Source organism: Xyrauchen texanus, chromosome 12 (genome assembly GCF_025860055.1).
Source record: "Xyrauchen texanus isolate HMW12.3.18 chromosome 12, RBS_HiC_50CHRs, whole genome shotgun sequence".
Taxonomy (NCBI): Eukaryota; Metazoa; Chordata; class Actinopteri; order Cypriniformes; family Catostomidae; genus Xyrauchen; species Xyrauchen texanus.
In genome coordinates this window covers 13,536,976-13,557,241 of record NC_068287.1, presented here as the reverse complement: position 1 = coordinate 13,557,241, position 20,266 = coordinate 13,536,976, and the positions used below count along the sequence as shown (strand labels likewise).

Here is a 20,266-nt window from a genome sequence, read left to right as displayed (position 1 = left end):
ATTTCAGGTCAGTTGTGTAACGTTGACATAAATGAATGCACCTCTAACCCATGTAAGAACCGCGGGACATGCACCAATACTTTGGGTGGCTACGTGTGCTCCTGCCGTGCTGGCTATACCGGACCCAACTGTGAGACAGACATCAACGACTGCTCACCAAGTGAGTCGAACTAAATATACAAAAGCTTTTTTTGCAGAATTTAAATATATAAAGGAAACTATCAAGCCTTCCTTTATATCAAGCAGGATTGACATTAGGGCTGGATGAAAATTACATCTCTATTAGGGGTGTGCAGGGAGGCCATTATCTGTATCTATTTTTGTATCTGTTCATATGACAAAATGATCTGTATCTGTCTCTGTTCATATGTCAAAATGATCTGTCTCTATATTCGGATAGAACCGGGTGTGGGCGGGGCTTAAACCGGAAGTGCGTCAAACTAAATGAAACACCCATTTTTAAGTGTTACTCTTACATTTATAGTTTCTATTAATAAAATATGCCTTGTGTATGCCTTTTCATAATAATAGCCTAATAATAATGATAATAATAATTATTATTATTATTAAACAAAATTATGCCTTATGCTAATATGCTTTAAATTATTTATTTTTTCACATCAATCTACACTCCATACCCCATTGACCAGATACTAGGCATTGACACTGAAGTATTCAAACCCTTAACTCCTAAACTTAGATGAAGCACCTTTGGCAGCGATTACAGCCTCACGTTGTTTTGGGTATGACGCGACAAGCTTTCCACATCTTCTCTGCAGATCCTCTCGAGCTCTTTCAGTTTGGATGGGAACTGTCGGTGGACAGCCATTTTCAGGTCTCTCCAGATTGGGTTCCGGCCTCTGGCTGGGCCACTGAAGGACATTCACAGAGTTGTCCCTAAGCCACTCTTGCATTGTCTTGGCTGTGTGCTTAGGGTCATTGACCTGTTGGAAGGTGAACCTTCAGCCCAGTCTAGGTTCTGAGCGCTCAGGACCAGGTTTTCATTAAGAATATCTCTGTATTTTGCTGCGTTCAGCTTTCCTTCAACCCTGATCAGTCCCCCAGTTCCTGCTGCTGAAAAACACCCCCACAGCATGATGCTACCGCCACCATGATTCACAGCTGGGATTGTATTGCGCAGGTGATGTGCAGTGCCTGGTTTTTCCAGACATGACACTTAGAATGGAGGCCAAACAGTTCAATTTTCATTTCATCAGACCAGAGAATCTTGTTTCTCACAGTCTGAAAGTCCTTTAGGTGCTTTTTTGCAGGCTTTCACATGTCTTGTACTGAGGAGAGGCTTCCGTATGGCCACTCTCCCAGAAAGCCCAGATGGATGGTTGAAGTGATTGTTGTCCTTCTGCAAGTTTCTCCCATCCCCACACTTGATCTCTGGAACTCAACCAGAGTGACCATCAGGTTCATGGACACCTCTCTTACCCAGACCCTACTCCCCCGATTGCTCAGTTTGGCTGGGCAGTCAGCTCTAGGAAGAGAACTGGTTATTCCAAACTTCTTCCATTTAAGAACTATGGAGGCCAGTGTGCTCTTGGGGATCTTTAATGCAGCTGAAATAGTTTTTTAGCCTTCCCTAGATCTGTGCATCGACACAATCCTGTCTCTGAGATCTGAAGACAGTTCCGTTGTCCTCATGGCTTGCTCTGATATGCATTTACACCTTATATAGGCAGGTGTGTGCCTTTTCAAATCATGTCCAATCAAATTAATTTGCCACAGGTGGACTTCAATCAAAGTGTAGAAACATTTCAAAGATGATCCAAAGAAATGCGATACACTTGAGCTGAATTTCAAGTGTCATAGTGAGGGGTCTGAATACTTATGTCAATGTGATATTTCAGTTTTTCTTTTTAATACATTTGCATAGTCATAAAAAATCTGGTTTTTGCTTTGTCGTTATGGGGTATGGAGTTTAGATTGATGTGAAAAAAATGTCATCAACCAAGAAAAACCGTGTCCAGGTGTATCTAGGAGAATTGGTGCTGTTTTGAAGGCAAAGGTGGACACAACAAATTTTGATTTAGCTTTTTTATGTTTACTGGACTTTGTTTGATGTTAATTGATAAATGAAAACTATTCATGGCAAGTCCTCACTAGGCAACATTTTGCACAGTACTGTATATCAGTGTATTTGCTGTGAAATTGCTTAAAAGGGGGATTTTATTTCAATTAGAGAAACCATCATTTTGAACAAACAGCCACCGTTGCCAATTAGACTCTGAATGTTTAATGTACAAAGGAAAAAAATATAGTAAAAATCTTGTTAGAGATAATCGCGTGCATGTTTTCCCACACAGTTTTTCACTTAATGAGCACTATGAAGAACAGAATAATGTGTGCCAACAATACAACACAATTATTACCAAAAATATATTTTTACTAATGCATTTTAATATATGACAAATACCACACAGAAACATCCGTAAACATTTTTGAGTGATGATGCTATCCCCCTGAAGCAACCTGGAGTTAAGTGCCTTGCTCAAGGACACAATGGTGGTGGCAGTGGGGATCGAACCAGTGACCTTCTGATTTACAGTTATGTGCTTTAGCCCACTACGCCACCACCACTCCAATTAATACATATCTGTCTAAACGCTCTCATACGTGTGATTTGTGCGACGAGAAATCACGAAATTGGTCTTAATGATGTGCTGTATAGGAAACTTAATGGCCAAATAAATAGTGTATTACATTCATTGTGATTTTCACAATATTGAGTTGTTTTATATAATCAAAACAGCTAATAGCTTTCTCTGTTTCTCCAGACCCCTGTCTGAACGGAGGCTCCTGTACAGATGGTGTGAACTCTTTCCGGTGCAGCTGTCTGCCAGGCTTCACAGGGTCACGATGCGCTTCTGAGGTGAACGAGTGCCAGAGCACCCCCTGCAAAAATGGAGGCACTTGCACAGACTATGTCAACAGCTTCACATGCTCCTGCAAACCAGGCTTCACAGGCCTCCTTTGCGAGATCAACACACCAGACTGCACTGAGAGGTGAAACAGAGAAACAGCCTGGACAAAAGTATCACTGTATTTCAAAGTAGCTCAGAAATTAATCATCTGCCTTGTTTGATGTAGCTCCTGTTTTAACGGAGGCACCTGCACTGATGGGATCAACGGCTTCAAATGCACCTGCCGTTCGGGCTTCACTGGAGATTACTGCCAGTACGAGGTGAATGAGTGTGACTCTCAGCCATGCCTCAACGGAGGAGAGTGTCAAGATGCCCTGGAGTCATATCGCTGCTCCTGCCCCAAAGGCTACACTGGCCCCCGTTGCCAGGTATTAGTCCCACATTACTCCAAACAGTAACATGCTTGTGTATTTTTTACTTGAACATGGCTCACAGAGGTGTAAACAACCCTGTTTAAGAGCATCGATGAAACTGTTATTTTAGAAACCGTATATATATATCCGCACAGAGGTGCAAATTGTAGATATAACAACCTTGTTTAAGAGTATCGATGAAACTGTTATTTTAGAAATCGTATATACATCCAGTACTAAAATCGACACCATGTCCCTACCTCAGATTCTTGCGTTCATGCAGCGTTACCTTATCTTAATTTGCTCTGAACACTATCTGTCCACCAGCTTTCCTATCTCCCCCTCTAGTGATGGCTGGCTTAAATAAACAATATTTTCCCACCTCTACTAATCAAAAGAAACCATTTGACTCTTTTTTTATAATATTAACTCTCACCTTGGAATTCTTAAAGGGATAGTTCACCCAAAAAAAGTTTTTATTCATTATTCACTTGTGCATCCCAGATCTTAATGACTTTCTTCTGCTGAACACAAACAAAGATTTTTAGAAGAATATTTCAGCTCTGTTGGTCCATACAATGTAATGCAAACTCCAAAAAGCACATAAAAAAATTGCATTAAAAAAATCCATACGACTCTAGTGGAAAAATCAATGTCTTCAGAAGTGATATGATAGGTGTGTGTGAGAAACAGATCAATATTTAAGTCCTTTTTTATGATAAATCTCCACTCTCACTTTCACATTCTGAAAGTGAAAGTGGAGATTTATAGTTAAAAAGTATTGAAATATCGATCTGGTTCTCCTCCAAAGTGATTGCATTGCTTCAGAAGACTATTTAACCACTGGAGACATATTGATTACTTTTATGCTGTCTTTATGTAATTTTGGAGCTTCAAAGTTCTTTGTTTGTTTTCAGCAGAAGAAAGTAAATCATAAATAACGGATGGCATGAAAGGGAACAAATAATGAGAGAATTTTAATTTTTGGGTGAACTGTCCCTTTAATTGTTAAATAAATAATTAATGAAGACACAAGTTGATTTGAAATCAATAAATACAATGAACAGACCAGATAAAAAGCTATATGCACCTTAAAAAAGTTAAGAAATGAACCTGAATAAATACAAATGTCAAATAGTAGACCCCAAATAAATAACTTAAGTGAAAATATGAACAAAACTATTAGTGAGTTCCTAATGGTCACAGTTAAAAATCTGTGATGGTAGACTGCTCCCCAACTCTCCATCTCACTCATCGTTCTCTTTCTTTATTCTATAGTCTTAATTACTCTTCTTATTTGATCTCGCTTTCTAGTATCCAGTTGATTGGTGCAGGCCCAATAATCCCTGCAAGAATGGTGGCCGCTGCAGACAGAAAGATGCCTCCTTCACGTGTGATTGTTTGAGCAGCTGGTCAGGTCGTTATTGTGACATCCCTGGAGTGTCCTGTGAATTTGCCGCTAGACAGAGAGGTATATAAACTTAATAATGAATGCTTTTTTATGGATGGAGGTTCACTGCAGGCTGCTTTGTGCTAATGGTCAGCTCTTTCTCTCCTACAGGTCTCCAGACAGATCAGCTTTGCCTCCACGGTGGACACTGTGTCAACACTGGCAACACACACTACTGCAAATGTCCCACAGACTACACAGGCAGTTACTGTGACTCCCAGTTTGACCACTGTGTGAACAAACCATGCCTCAATGGTGCCACCTGCAGGAGCTACATGGGAGGACACACCTGTGATGTGAGTGTCAATTCAAGAAATTACTACACCAGCATCATTTCTGTCATATTTGAACAAAGCCTAATACCAGGCTACTACTGTCACAGAAAACTTGGACATATCAGGGAATTTTTAAATTGTGATTTCTGGGCAATGGAATATATTTTGGAAATTAAAGTTGTATATTTTATTTGCTAAATATGCTCATTATGCTTAGCTCTAAAGGATTTTGTCTATAAATTAAAGGAAAGTCATGGAGATTCATTGTCCAAAAGGTGTGGGAACCCTGCTTACAGAATCTGAAGAATTGAATAGATGTCTTTCCTCCTGCTCTTTCAGTGTATGCCAGGTTATGAGGGGAATGACTGTGAGCGAGAGATCAATGAGTGTCAATCTCACCCGTGTCAGAATGGAGGAACCTGTATTGATTTAGTGGGGCACTATATCTGCTCCTGCCCTCCAGGCACACTTGGTAAGACTTCTAGATTTCTAAACTTACTATAAAATTTCAGTGGAACTGACAAGCAGTCAAATGCTAAATGCTATACAGAAAAGAGTCAATTAGCTCCTTCACTCCCAAGTTAAAAATATATAAATGTATTTGGCCACTCAAGCCACACTCTGAACACTTAAGACACAAAAAATTAATAAATATTGGGGCTGAGAATCGTTAAATTGTGTAAATCAATCGCAGTTTTCGTGATCACGATTAATTGTGGTTCACGGTACATTAAAATAATCGTTATATTTAAATAAATATATGTTGTTACTTGCAAGAAGAAATTGGTTAATCATCATTTATTTTATTTATTGAAATATATTAATGTTAAAATAAATAGAGTTAATTAAAATGTTTAGGGGTAAATCTTTGATACAAACATATGTGTACATGCCATTAAATCTTTTGACATGCTTTAATTAAAAGTCTTTAATTTAAAGCCGTTTTCCAGTTGACTTTTTTAATAATAGGATCAAATGGGCAGATTCAATTAATATCAAGCTTTTTTGGCAAGATAAAATTAAGTGTAAACTGTCAGTGCATTATTAGACACTATACATACAGTTACAAACCAAATTGAATGCTGAAGATTAATTTGTTGATTGTTTAAAATCTCAAAATCGTATTTTCTCTGGCTGCTGTTCAGTCTGTATCGCACACGCTTGGACTCTCTCTCACTATTTGATTGTGACACTAGTTCAGATGACAGTGAGTGAGCATTTTCTGGCAATGCGAGGAGATACTGCATCTTGCTTGTATCTTAACCACACCTGGCTCACGACTTGCGGGTAAAGTCTCCATTCTGTGTATATTAAATCCGCTCCCGTGTTTATTATCAAGACATGCGTTGCGTGTAATGAATAAGTGTGCACTGCTCCACACAATCAGTTTCTATGCTAGGATGTGCAGTTGAGTCGAGCGTGTACCTCCTGGATATTTATACAGGAAGTGGGGAACATTAGTGAAGATTCAGGAGGTGAAAAAAACTGCATGAACTGCGTTCATTTTTAAGTTAATTTAAGTGTTGAACAGTCAAACCGCAGAAATTAATGTGTTAATTTTCCCAGTCCTAATAAATGTACATTATTTGTGTTATTCAACAAAATAACAAATATAGCCATGTAGGATAACCTTGGTTTGATATTGTGTAATGCAATGACATCCATAACTATTTATGTGCAGTGTTGGGTAGATTACTTCTGAAATTTAATTTGTACCGAAATGTATGTTAAATTCTCTAATTGGGGGTCACTATAATGTTTTTTATTATGACCTTTCCTTAGGGGTCCTCTGTGAGATAAATGAGGATGACTGCGCGATGCCCTCGTGGCCTCGAGGGATGCCCAAGTGTCAAAACAATGGTACCTGTGTGGACAGGGTTGGAGGGTACAGGTGTAACTGCCCTCCAGGCTTCATTGGAGAGCGCTGTGAGGGAGACATTAATGAATGCCTTTCCAACCCCTGCAACCCCTCCAACAGCCTGGACTGCATCCAGTTGCCAAATGATTACCAGTGTGTATGCAAGCCCGGCTTCACAGGTGAGGTTAATGTTAGAAAACTCAATCTGTGTGTGTGTGTGTGTGTGCGTGAGGTAAGAATGTGAGTCTGTGATGTGTCTAAATGCTAAATTCTTACTTGTGTCTTCAGGGCGAGGGTGTCAGAATAGATTTGGTGGATGTGAGGCTCAACCTTGTAAGAATGCAGGCGCGTGCTCTGCGTTCAGCAACTCACCGCTGGGATACTCTTGCACATGTCAGCTTGTGAGTAATCATGACTTTGCTTATCTCAGCTCATCTCGGCTTTTAGAATCTCATTGTGAAAAAGGGTGACCTACAAAGCTCATTTTCCATCATTAATGTATTGTGTAAAACTAATAGTTCACCCAAAAATGTAAATTATGACATTTTTGAGTGAACTATCCTTTTAAAATCCAAAAGCAGTTACTTAACGTCCTTGTTTTTTCTCCTTTTCAGGGGTACACAGGTGCTAACTGTGAGAGGAGCATGTCCTGCAGAGAGCTGCCTTGCTACAATGGTGGCAGCTGTACTCTCACCTCACGGGGCGCTCGCTGCACCTGTATGCAGGGTTTTGCCGGGCCACAGTGTCAGCACCGTAGCAATGAGGGCTGCTCCTCCATGCCCTGCCGCAACGGAGGCATGTGCACAGAGGAAACTAGCTTCCCCTTCTTCCACTGCCAGTGCATCAACGGCTGGACGGGTAAACGCTGCGAAATGGAAAGCAGGCTGTTGGCGCCATCCCCTTCTGCCTGCCCTATTTCCGAATGCCACGGCAAGGCCAATGATGGCGTGTGTGACAAAGAGTGCAATTCGTTTGCCTGCCGCTGGGATGGAGGCGACTGCTCACTGGCTGCGAACCCCTGGGCACGCTGCGCAGACTCACGCTGTTGGCGCCTCTTCAACAACAGCCAGTGTGACGAGTTCTGCAACAATGCAGAGTGCCTTTATGATAACTTTGACTGCAAGAACAAAGAGAAAGTCTGCAAGTAAGTGGTGTGGTAAAATTCAGAGTTCTCCCGGTCAGCCTGGAAATATCACAGAATGTAAAAATTTTACATTTTATTTCATTTAAAAGTAACTTGTTTTATTGAAGCTCTGCTCTTAAAATATATTATCGACAAGATACTGTATTGCTTGAATGTAGAGTAAAACGGATGGCTCAAAAGCCATAGTGATGTCTGAATATTTTAGCAAAAAAAAATATTTCTTTTAACTTGAATATCAACAGATTCACTAATTGGTGTGACTAATTCATTATCGAATCAATCTGAATTTGAATGATTGCATGCATGTAAAGATACATTTGCTCACAAGCCATAGTAATATTTGAGTGACATTTTATGATTAGCATCTTTTCAGTTCATCTGTTTAACAGATTCACAAATTGGTCCAAATGATTCATTGCCGAATCTGTCTGAAAAATTTAAATACTCACATCATTTACTCACCATCATGCCATCCCAGATGTGTGTGACTTTCTCTCTTCTTCTAAACACAAATGAAGATTTTTTGAACAATATTTTAGGTCCTTACAATGCAAGTGAATGGTGACCAGACATTTGAAGCTTCAAAAATCACATACAGAGGCATAAAAGTAATCCACACGACTCCAGTGGTTTTGTATAGTTTTGGGTGAGAAACAGACCAATATTTTATTTATTTTTTACTATAAATCTTAAAAAAGGACTTAAATATTTATCTATTTCTCACTGCGCCCATTATATAGATTCTGAATATATGGATTTAACCATTGGAGTTTTATGGATTACTTTTATGCTGCCTTTATGTGATTTTTGGAGCTTCAAAGTTCTGATCACCATTCACTTGCATTGTATGGACCTACAGAGCTGAAATATTCTTCTAAAATATTCATGTGTGTTCTGCAGAAGACAGAAAGTCATACACATCTGGGAAGGCATGAGGGTGTGTAAATGTGTAAAAATCTTTTTCCATAATCACAAACAGCATGGATATATATTGGTCAAAATGTATGTCGTCTTTTGACACATGGATAATAGAACTGTTTATGAAGCTCTTTCTCTAAAACTTTTTCTCCTTTCCCACAGCCCTATCTATGAGACATACTGTACTGACCATTACGCAGATGGGCGCTGCGATCAAGGCTGCAATACTGAAGAGTGTGGCTGGGATGGACTGGATTGTGCAGGCAAGATTCCAGAAGACCTCGCGGAAGGTGTGTTGGTTATTGTAGTCCTCCTGCCTCCAGAGGAGCTGCTGAGGACACAAACAGCTTTCCTGCAGAAGTTAAGCGCCATCCTACGCACTACATTGCGTTTCCGCCTTGACCACAATGGAGAATACATGATCCGGCCATACAAAGGCCATGAGGCACGCCTGAAACGGGAGCTTCTAAGTCAGCAGGAGGTCATTGGGTAAGTTGATATTACTAAAGCAATCAGTGCAACATACCTGTTATATTTCTACTCTTGTTTGACAAACACTCTTTGGCTCCACTGCAGGTCGATTGTATACTTGGAGATAGACAACAGGCTATGCTCGCAAGGATCAGATGACTGTTTCCGCAATGCTGACAGTGCTGCCGAATACCTGGGTGCCTTGTCTGTGCAGGAGATGTTGCGTTTCCCGTACCCCCTTAAAGAAGTGCGCAGTAAGTACTCCCACTGAATACCAACTTAACTGCTTACTTACCTAGTCCCCAAACAAACAAACTGTGGTATAATTGAATATCCTCCTACTAGGACATTCTCTTTTTGCCCATCATTTGCTAAGATCTTCTGTCCTTCTTTTTCAGGTGAAAGAATATTTGATGATGACATTCCTGAATGGGGCAAGCTTCTGCTGGTGGGGGTGGCTGCTCTCTTCTTGATGGTCATCTTATTGGTGGGCATGTTGATTGCACGCCGCAAACGTGAGCACAGCACTCTCTGGTTCCCCGAGGGCTTCTTCCTCAAGAAGGAAACAAGCAGTAACAAGAACCGCAGAGAACCCGTGGGCCAAGACTCCCTGGGCATGAAGTGAGTCATTCAAAGCTTTTAATAACAATTCTCAGTAGAGGTCATCAATATATCCTGTTGATAGACACTAATTGGCATTCGTGAATCTCTACAGGCACATGCCCAAGACAGTGGAAGAGTCTTTACTTGGAGATCACAGTGACCAGTGGATAGACACAGATTGCCCAGAGGCTAAAAGACTTAAGGTGAATGACCAGTTATAATTCCTCTTCCAGTGTATATACATCAGTGAAGCAGTTGTGTGTTTGTAAATGAACAACCTTAGTAATGTGTATTTTTTGGTACAGGTGGAGCCCAGCATTCTTTCAGATGGTGAAGATGCAGTTGACAGCAGACAGTGGACTCAACACCACTTGGCAGCAGCAGACATCCGAATGCCACCTTCAATGGCTCTCACACCTCCGCAGGGAGAGTTTGACAGCGACTGCATGGACGTCAATGTTCGTGGCCCAGGTATGATATGTTTACGATATGTGCACTGAGCTATATGTAGAATCGTTTACGCACCCTCATGTTGCTTTAAACCTTAGTGACTTTCTTTCCTCTACTGAACACTTAAAGAGATTTTAGGCAGAATGTTAGTCTCAGTAACTATTCACTTTCATTGCATTTTTTGTCCTCAAAAATGAGGGTGAGTGAATTATGACAATTGTAATTAATTATTTGATGATCTATCCCTATAAAGACTTTGATTAACTTCAGATACATATTTAACTTATTCACTCCATATAGATGGCTTCACACCCCTGATGCTGGCATCCTTCTGTGGAGGTGGGCTGGAGCCAGAGGTGACAGAAGATGAAGACTCGGAAGAATGCTCAGCCAACATCATATCGGACCTCATTTACCAGGGAGCGTCACTTGCTGCTCAGACCGACCGCACTGGAGAGACCGCTCTCCACCTCGCTGCACGCTACGCCCGAGCTGATGCAGCTAAAAGACTCCTGGATGCCGGGGCTGATGCAAACGCACAAGACAACACAGGCCGCACTCCTCTGCATGCAGCTGTAGCAGCTGATGCTCAGGGAGTTTTCCAGGTAGAGTAAAACATACAAGATTATTTAAGCAGTCAGTTAAAAGGATAATTCACCCAAAAATAACACAAAAAGTGCTGTCAGCCTCTGTCACCATTCACTTCATTCATTGTATTGAAGAGGAAAGATGCAATGAAAGTGAATGGTGACCGAGGCTAATATACAGCCTAACATCCAGTTTAAAACTATTTACATTTTCATAAATCTTTGAGTGAACTACAGGGTTGAGTGTAATCTGATTACAAATTGATTCATTACAGTAATCTAATTACTTTTATCATATAAAAGAAAAGTTGTGTAACGCATTACATTTCAAAGTTTTGTAAGCAGATTAAAGTTACTTATGGTCAATAAAATGAATTTCCTTTAAGTACATTACCTGGGTTGCACATTTTTCTCAAATTATATTATTTATGTACAATACATTTTAAACATGAATTATTTTAATATGTGGAAAAACAAAAACTTTTCTATGAAAAGTAACTTTAAAGTAATGTGATTATTTGACTAATTAATTGAAAAATTAATCTTATTACAATTTAGATATTCTTATTACAGCAGAGTAATTAGTCATTTGTAATGGATTACTTTTACTTTTTTTAAATAACATACCAACCACTGGTAAACTATCTCTTAAAAGTCTATATTCTATAATATAGTCTATAATATATTTAATATATACTGTAGATATGAGCAATTGAAAGCATATCAGTGCTGATGTAACATTATGGTATTTACAATGGGTCCCAAATTCTTCCATCTTCAGATTCTGATCAGGAACCGTGCCACAGACCTGGACTCACGCATGTACGATGGCTCAACCGCTCTGATCCTTGCAGCCCGTCTGGCAGTAGAGGGCATGGTGGAAGAGTTGATCACCTGCCATGCTGATGTCAATGCTGTTGATGAACTAGGTAAGCACAAAAGGGAAGAGAAGGGATGTAGAGTTTGTGTTTCAGATGTGAAGTTGCATTGTTTCTGATGGTTCTATTTCTTAACAGGAAAGTCAGCTTTGCACTGGGCAGCAGCAGTGAATAATGTTGAAGCAACAGTTGCCTTGTTGAAGAATGGAGCCAATAAAGATATGCAGGACCTGAAGGTACGTGATCCTATGCATCCTGTACAAGTTCTATTTCTAAGCTGAAGAGTGTAATTTCTGCATTACTAGTTTAACCAAATGGAATTGGAAAAAAAATTGGTTGTTCAAACAGATAATCCGCCCGAAACTCATGTCATTGTCTGAACCAATGTTGCTGGATGGATGGAATAGAGGAATGTTGTGATAGAGCCACAGAGCCACAACGTTACACTTTTATGTGAAATCAACCTACAAATGGCTTACTTATAGTTGATTTTAATATCAACTATAAGTAGATAGTATAAATAGTAGTATAAATAGTATGAAAAATTACACCCATCAGATTAAATCTTGCTACTGTGAATTGAAGTGATTACAGACACAATTTTGATGTTTTCTACCCTAACCTCAGCTATGATGTTAATTTGTACATTTATTTGATATCTTCAGGAGGAGACTCCACTGTTCTTGGCTGCCAGGGAAGGTAGTTGTGAGGCAGTGAAGGTTTTATTAGCTCACTTTGCCAACCGAGAGATTACGGATCACATGGACAGACTCCCTCGAGATATTGCACAAGATCGCATGCACCATGACATAGTGCAGGTGCTGGATGAATATAACACTGTGAGAAGCCCACAGGGCCACTCAGTGCCTGGTCACCACCTTTCTGGTGCCCACACACTCTCACCACTCATGTGCCCTCCCGGCAACTTCCTCCAAGGGCTGAAGAGCACCCCACAGGGGAAGAAGAACCGTCGCCCGGGGGCTAAAGGCATCGCCGGGCAACATGTGTCCGGAATGAAAGATTCTGCCAAAAGCCGCAACAAACGGCTGACACTAGACATGCAGAGTGCTCTGCTGGAGAGCTCTGTCACACTGTCTCCTGTTGACTCACTGGATTCACCACGTGGCGGCACCAGCAACGCCGGCTACGTCACCAATCCGACCTCTCCGGCAGCTATGCCCTCTCCTGGCCTTTTCCACTCACACACTTCTATGTCTGTGCCTAACACTCCCATGGTGCACAGCAGTATCATGGATGGTACCAGCCCGTTTGCTGTGTCCCTGGCTCAGCTGAGTGATCTGGGTGATGGCGGACTTTCCATGCAGGGTCGAGTGGCCATGCAAGGGGGCGGCGTCAACCAGGGCCCCCACAACTACGTGCTGAATGCAGGCCAGATGAGCCTCAACATGGGCATGGTAAGTCCGGTAAGCGTGCCTTTTGACTGGCACAACCGCATGCCACCGTCTTCTCAGTGCAGTCAGCCTATGGTTAGCCTGGTGCATCCAATAAGCAGCCAAGCAGGCATGCTCCCTCAGACACCTACCATGCAACAAGCGGGCATGCTCATGCACCAGCAGCAGGTGTTCCGTAATGCCCAGCAGCCCATACTGCAGCCAAAACCTGTCTCTAACACACCCTCAATTAGCCCAGTCAAACTTCCCCCCATTGCAGAGCAGCAGCTTCACAGCCACACGCTCACCAACCCAAACCTCACCCGCATGGGCTCCTCCACTCCCCCAACCCCACAGCAGGCACAGCCACCTCCAGCCTTCTATCAGCCTCCACAGGCCTCATCAGCCCCTCAGGCCTCTCAAGCCCAAGCTGCTCCATCTCAGGCACCGCCAGCACAGGCAAGCGGCAGCACCGCAGGCCTGGAGGACTACCCAACACCGCCTTCCCAGCACAGCTACAGTTCTGCCATGGATGCCACGCCCAAGCATTACCTGCATGTGCCTAGCGAACACCCTTACCTGACCCCTTCTCCAGAGTCTCCAGAACCCTGGTCAAGCCCCTCACCTCACTGTGTGTCTGATTGGTCCGACTCCACCCCCAGCCCGGCAGTCACGGCACCCGCCCAAACCCAGATATCCCATGCGCAAGAGTCGAATGGGAAGATGCAGGTGTTTGCTTGAACAGCTCATCCTACCTGAAACGTTTGGGACTTTTGGGAGAGTAGAGGAGATGACTTGCTCTAGGGCTTATTTTTTTACTTATCCGTCAGCCCATTTCCAAGATTTTAATTGGATTAGGATTGACTGTTGGTTCGCCAAGAAGACCGTCTGCTGGTGTCCGCAGAAAGAAAGTTAAAGGGAAATTTGTGTTGTCTTAAAAAGAAAAGACAATTTAATGAAGTAAGACATTCTGTCACAGATGGACTTGTTTTTTAATTATAAATAAAAAGTATATGAAGAAGAAAACCACGTCTTTCATTTCAAAGACTTGGGGACGCTCCTGAAACTAACAAACTTTTTAAAAATTAGATTGAGAGAAAAGTGAAATGTTGAAGGAAATTCCTTTCTTTTTATTTATTGTCTTACATTTTTTTCCAAACTGCCTTGTGGGTGTTTTCGCCCTCGTTCTATCCCTGTTTTCTTTTAGTGACCCCCATAAAAATGCCTTACTATGCTCAGTCTGTTACGTGGGACACAGTCAGAATCAATTAATTTGACTGATTGTCACAGAATGAGATGGAAGTCTCTCAGATTTTAGTGATATTATTTATTTAGGCTAGCATTCGTGAAAAGATTGGCTCATGAAAACCTATATAAACCAATCGACACAAGTAAAATTTTAGTAGTGATCTTACACATTTTTGTAAAAGTATTTGTATGAATGTAGCACTTCAAGGGGAAAAACTTGAGAGCGAAAGAGACAGTAAGAAAACCCTGAAATCCTAGTTTCAGCATTCGGAGTGCCTCTACAAGCACCTCTCATAAACGGGCCAGTGTTTGGAATGTTTTCAGTGTTTTGTTGTATCAGTGGAAATTACATTACTTGAGCATATAGTTCCTTAAGTGACCTCACTGACTAAAAAAGACCGAGCTGGCCAACATGCCAGCCCTCCCATCTCAGAATCCCTCAGCAAGGGGTATTTGCCCAGGGGTAAATATGCCAGTCACTGCCTTATAGTCTTTCCTTGTGTAAATGTGTTTTATTTTTCTTTAATCTTCTTTTTATAACCACATTTTTGGAGCCACAGTTGACTGTGGAACATTGATGTATTAAGACGTGTTATTAGACTGCTGCTCTACGTCACTCTTCTGGAGGCACCCATTTCCTCTCTGCAAACATTCCCGATCTGTGCACTTGTGGAGCTGCTGACTGCTGCGGAACTGATCTCACTATGTTCCTGAGCTTTCACAAGCACTTCATTTCAATACTGAACAGCTGCATGTCCTTAAGAAGCCAAGGTAGTCTGGTTGATATTCAATGCCATTTGATCCCTCAGGTCCAGCATTTCCATGTGGTCTAATCATATTCCAGCTCTTTGGGTTTGGGTAGTGAGCATATGTCCTCGGCTCTGTATTGTGTACTGGGTACAAGGCTAACGGGGTTGCTAATGGTCTGCTAGTGCTCTGTCACTCCTCAGGGAGGTGTTAAATAGCATGCAGTGTTCTCTGCATCTTTAGCAGTTCTCACCCCACTAGCCTAGACAATGACATCTGTCGTGTCTTCTCAGAAAGTACTAAAGAGGGAAACGCTACTGTGTAGTGATGCCCCAGGCTTTCTGAAACATGTCCATATGTTAATGTCTTAAATTCTCCCAACTGTAAGACCTGCATTTAAGGACACTTAAACAGATCATTGGTCACATTGGTTCCAGAGTAACAAGCCCATTTCACAAGACTGCGGCATTTAAAAATTGCCACATATTTCTCTTTTTAAGGCACGCTTAGTATGTAGTGTTCATTTGTGCTATGAAATGTTCAATCACCATATTTCAAGGCTTGGGAGGGTTCATGTTAAGGACCGCTTTGTTTTTCTACATGAGTATAAAGCTTAAGCTTAGCTAATATACCATAAGTCTTTCTTTCATCCATAACCTTTTCACTTCCGAGTGCTCCAGATATATTTTTTTTAATACCAGTACCTTTCTGTAAATATGTTTGCCTTGTTTAGGTATCCTTGTTTATGAGATGTCTTATTTTCTAAAATGATTATGTACTAAAAAGAACAAAAAGTAAATGTACTTTTCTATTAGCATTATTAAGGTGAGGATGTGACTTTGTATTGGTCTTGCATTACTAGAACAGCCATAGATATTTTCTATTTTCATTATTAATTTCCAATACTTGTTTAAAAGTAGTTTAAAATCATTGTATATAAACAGTTTTTTCACAGTTTCTTTCTACAAAGTTGTAAAATATGTTACTTCTAATAAAGCAGTAGGAACTATATTCCACTAATGTCTTATTCTTTATCTCACTTCCTCACATTAAAGATATAACACACAACTGACATCAAAACGTGGAGTGAAAAGCCACTGCTAGAGGATACGCATATTTGTGTAACTGAACTTTTGATTCCATATACTTTCTGAGATATAGTGCTTGTGACACTAGCACCAGTCTCACTCCAGTTCTTATCAGTTATTCTCTCCAAAACATTTTATCTTGTTTGCACACATTACATTTGTGATGATGGTACTTTCCTTTTTTGCAATAAAACGTTTTCTCGTGCATTAATTGGCATGGACTGCTAACGCTATGCAACTTTTGGTGGGTTACCCTGACATCATGGATGCAAGAGGCCAATTTGTGTTTGTCATAAGGTTTTGCAGTGAAGCCATTATCTGTATTTGTTCATATGACAAAATTATCTGTCTCTGTATTCAGATAGAACCAGATATGGGCAGAGCTTAAACCGGAAATGTGTCAAAACTAAATGAAACGCACATTTTTAAATGTTACTCTTACATTTATAAACATGCCTTGTAAATGCGTTTTCATAATAATATAATAATTATTATTATTATTGTAGGCTACAAATATTGTTTAGTTAAATTATTATTTTTTATTTACCAGATGAAGCTGAATTTGTGGGCTACATTAACTGTGGAATATGTCAACTGGTTTCTCCTGGTATTTCTGATATTAATATCTGCTGAAGCTGTATTTTCTTTATGTCTGTGCATGTATTATATTATTCTGGAGACAGGAGGTGTCAAGCAAAATGTGAAATTTTGCAGTGAATATTAAATACAAATTCAAACATTGAAAGCAATAAAAATAAAATTGATATAGCCTCCAAAAAGGTGAAAGTCCCATAAGTCTATTAGGATTTTTTATGATAGGACAACATTATTTAGTTAAATGATAATAATAATGATGATGATGTTAAATTTAGATATCACCTTTCCAGAGTTCATGAACACTTAACATTCTCAAATTTAGCACAGTTTAAAGAAGAAGAAGAAAAGCATGTTTCAGGGCCTCTTTCCCCAAAAGCATTGTAAGCCCATGTAGATCATAGAATACATCTTATGATTCATCTTAGTTTTGCATCCTGTTTCCCAAAACAACGTAACTCAAGTAGATTCTTTATTTTGGTGTAGAAGCATATACATCAGCACATGTTTCAAAACGGAAGTAGGTGTATATTTCCTCTGCAATCCAGAGTTTTTTTTAATTTTATTTTATTTTTCTTTTTTTTACATAATACCAAAATGAAAAGAGGTAGGGAAAAGATGTGCAAGGGTAGAGAGGTTGTGTACAGAGTACGTACTTAAGGGCTAATACACAAACAAACAAGTAAATAAGCAAACAGATAAGATTACAAACTTAAAGTGTAATTTGTTCAATACTCCACAAAATCTGGTCATAATGGCCTTACATATTCTACCCACATGGTCCAGAATTTAATAAACACATTTTTCTGAAGACTAAGTGAAAAAGTTATATTTTCCATAACATAAATGTAATTTACTATATGCATCCACTCTTGTATTGTGGGGGATTCAGGAAGCAACCACCGCCTTGTTGGCGCTTTTTTACCAGCAGACGTTAAAATACTAAATACATTTTCATCTGGCCTTCTTGCCTGGAAATCAGCATTTCCTAAGAATAATGTGGAAAAATGTGGACAGTGTTAAGTGTGCTTAAGTATTCATGTTCAAAATGATTACGTATTTGAAGATTTCTCAAGCTTTCAAACACTTTTAAGTGTCCCTTTTTTGTAATGGAGTAGAATGTTGTTATTCCTTTTGAAATCCAGGATTTACATCTATGATCCATTATATTAGGCTTGAATTCAGGGTCTTCTCTTATCATATTCCAGATTTTTAATTGGGCATTAGTCCATGGGGTTTGCATCTTGTCTATAAATCTTCCCAAATTTGTATATGCTAATACTGCATGAATTGGGGGATCATTCATTATTGAAAGTTCAATATCTTTCCACCTAGCATGATACAGTATGTTGGGTTACATATATTTATTAAGGGTTTAGTTTGAGCTACATAAAAATAATCCCTAACATGAGGTAATGCCATTCCTCCTTCCTCCGTTGGGAGCTGTAGAGTTTTGAATTTGACCCTGGGTTTTTCCATAATTCCAAGGGAATTATTCAATTCGGACCATTGTTTTGAAGAAACTTCTACAGGGAGTGCTTGAAATAAGTAAAGATATCTTGAAAGTATGTTCATCTTTACAGAGTCAATTCTATGACTGAGGCTAAGGAAAGAGATGGAATTCCATTTATGTATTTCACTTTTAATTTTTGTTAAATTTTGTTAAATCTATGCCAAAGTTGTAATTTCTTTCGGTAGATGTATTGCTAAATATTTCAGTGAGTTCTGGTCCCAATTAAGGTGGAATTTCTCTCTAATGTGTTTTGATGGTGTATAATTAAAAGTCAAAATTTGTGTTTTTTGTATATTTAGCTTGTATTCTGCATATCTACCAAATGTCTCTAGAAATTCATTAATTCAGGAAATGAGCTAGTGGGTTTATTTAAAAAAAATCTAAATATCAACAGCGTACAATGCTAATTTATGGTCTTCTCCATTTATGCAAATGCCTTTGATGCTTTCAGACTGCCTTATCCACTGTGTGAGAGGTTCTATATAAAGTGCAAAGAGTAATGGTGTCTTGTCTTGATACACGTTCTAAGACAATGGTGTCCGAGAGATACCCATTTATTTTAATCCATGCTGATGGTTTATTATATAGTGTACGGATGCCCCTAGCAAAATTTTCATTCATGCCAAATCTTTCAAGAACTTTATATAAGGAAAGCCAACTCACAGAGTCAAAAGCCTTCTCCGCATCCAAACTAATTAAGAGAGCTTCAAGTTTGTCCTGTTGGATGTGATTTAATATGTGTAATGACCATCTAATATTATCATGAGTTTGTCTTTGAGAAATAAACCCTGTCTGATCATTATGTATAAGCTGGTGGAGAATCCTTTCCAATCTTTAGGCAAGGATGGCTGTGCATAATTTGTAATCAACGTTCAACACCGAAATTAGTCTATATGAACTGCATTCTAATTGGTCTGTTCCCTCTTTTGGGATAACTGATATCACTGCCACGCTCCATGATGGAGGCATTTTAGCCTCCATTAATGATGTATTGCAGGCCCGAAGGAGGCTTGATATCAATTCAGTTCGAGCCTTATACCACTCTGATGGAAAGCCATCCGGGCCAGGAGACATATTTGCCTTGAGCCTGGAATTGCTGCTGTTTAGCTCTGTCTCAATTATTGCAGCTGTTAATGTTTGATTTTGTTCCCCTGATATAACTGGTAGGTTGAGAGAATCAAGGAGCTTTCCGATTTGTTGCTCATCCTGTAAGCGTGGTTTGAATTCTAAGTTTGAAATTGTGGGTTATTAAGGATGCTTGTATTTAGCCTCCACAGTGTTCTTACCAGGTTATCAATAATATGTAAAGTGCAAGAGAGAGGTACAAGTCAATAGATCCAATGTCGCAGCTATGTATTATATGGCGAACTCTCTTTAATACAAAAAAATTAGCAGCACCTGTCCTCTATCTTCCCTTCCTCTATATATTTTCTCCTTTGTCTGGTCTACCCCACAATATCGTTGTGTTTGTTTCCAGTCCTGTCGAGTGTTCCTGACTTTTCCAGTTTTCCCCAGTTGGTTTGTTTTTCTCTTTTTGTCTTGTTGATATTATTTTCTCTCCCGTGAATATTTTGTTTATATTTAGTTGTGTTTTTGTTTAAATAAAACCCCTTTTCTTTGCCATCTAGGATTTAGAGAATAAGGTCATAATATTTTTTAATAATCTCATAATTTACCTTTTACGAGGATGCAGTCATTAATTATCAAGAATAAAGTCATTAGAGTAATATTTTTGAGAATAAAGTCATAGTATTATTAGAAATGC

The 20,266-nt window shown here is 39.7% G+C and overlaps 1 protein-coding gene across 1 annotated transcript in view; it reads left to right on the top strand.

The window, feature by feature from the left end:
• Positions 1 to 16,359, top strand: part of LOC127652488 (neurogenic locus notch homolog protein 2-like) — a 52,129-nt gene extending 35,770 nt beyond the window's left edge. The window contains exons 16-33 of the mRNA XM_052138635.1: positions 8 to 160; positions 2,787 to 3,015; positions 3,100 to 3,301; positions 4,601 to 4,757; positions 4,848 to 5,032; positions 5,351 to 5,483; positions 6,794 to 7,048; positions 7,158 to 7,270; positions 7,484 to 8,013; positions 9,094 to 9,420; positions 9,508 to 9,656; positions 9,801 to 10,023; positions 10,118 to 10,208; positions 10,311 to 10,476; positions 10,756 to 11,060; positions 11,824 to 11,971; positions 12,059 to 12,156; positions 12,586 to 16,359. Coding sequence (XP_051994595.1) covers positions 8 to 160; positions 2,787 to 3,015; positions 3,100 to 3,301; positions 4,601 to 4,757; positions 4,848 to 5,032; positions 5,351 to 5,483; positions 6,794 to 7,048; positions 7,158 to 7,270; positions 7,484 to 8,013; positions 9,094 to 9,420; positions 9,508 to 9,656; positions 9,801 to 10,023; positions 10,118 to 10,208; positions 10,311 to 10,476; positions 10,756 to 11,060; positions 11,824 to 11,971; positions 12,059 to 12,156; positions 12,586 to 14,052 — 4,931 coding nt within the window. The 3' untranslated portion in view covers positions 14,053 to 16,359. The remainder of the gene's footprint in view (positions 1 to 7; positions 161 to 2,786; positions 3,016 to 3,099; positions 3,302 to 4,600; positions 4,758 to 4,847; positions 5,033 to 5,350; positions 5,484 to 6,793; positions 7,049 to 7,157; positions 7,271 to 7,483; positions 8,014 to 9,093; positions 9,421 to 9,507; positions 9,657 to 9,800; positions 10,024 to 10,117; positions 10,209 to 10,310; positions 10,477 to 10,755; positions 11,061 to 11,823; positions 11,972 to 12,058; positions 12,157 to 12,585) is intronic.
• The last annotated feature ends 3,907 nt before the right edge of the window (positions 16,360 to 20,266 follow it).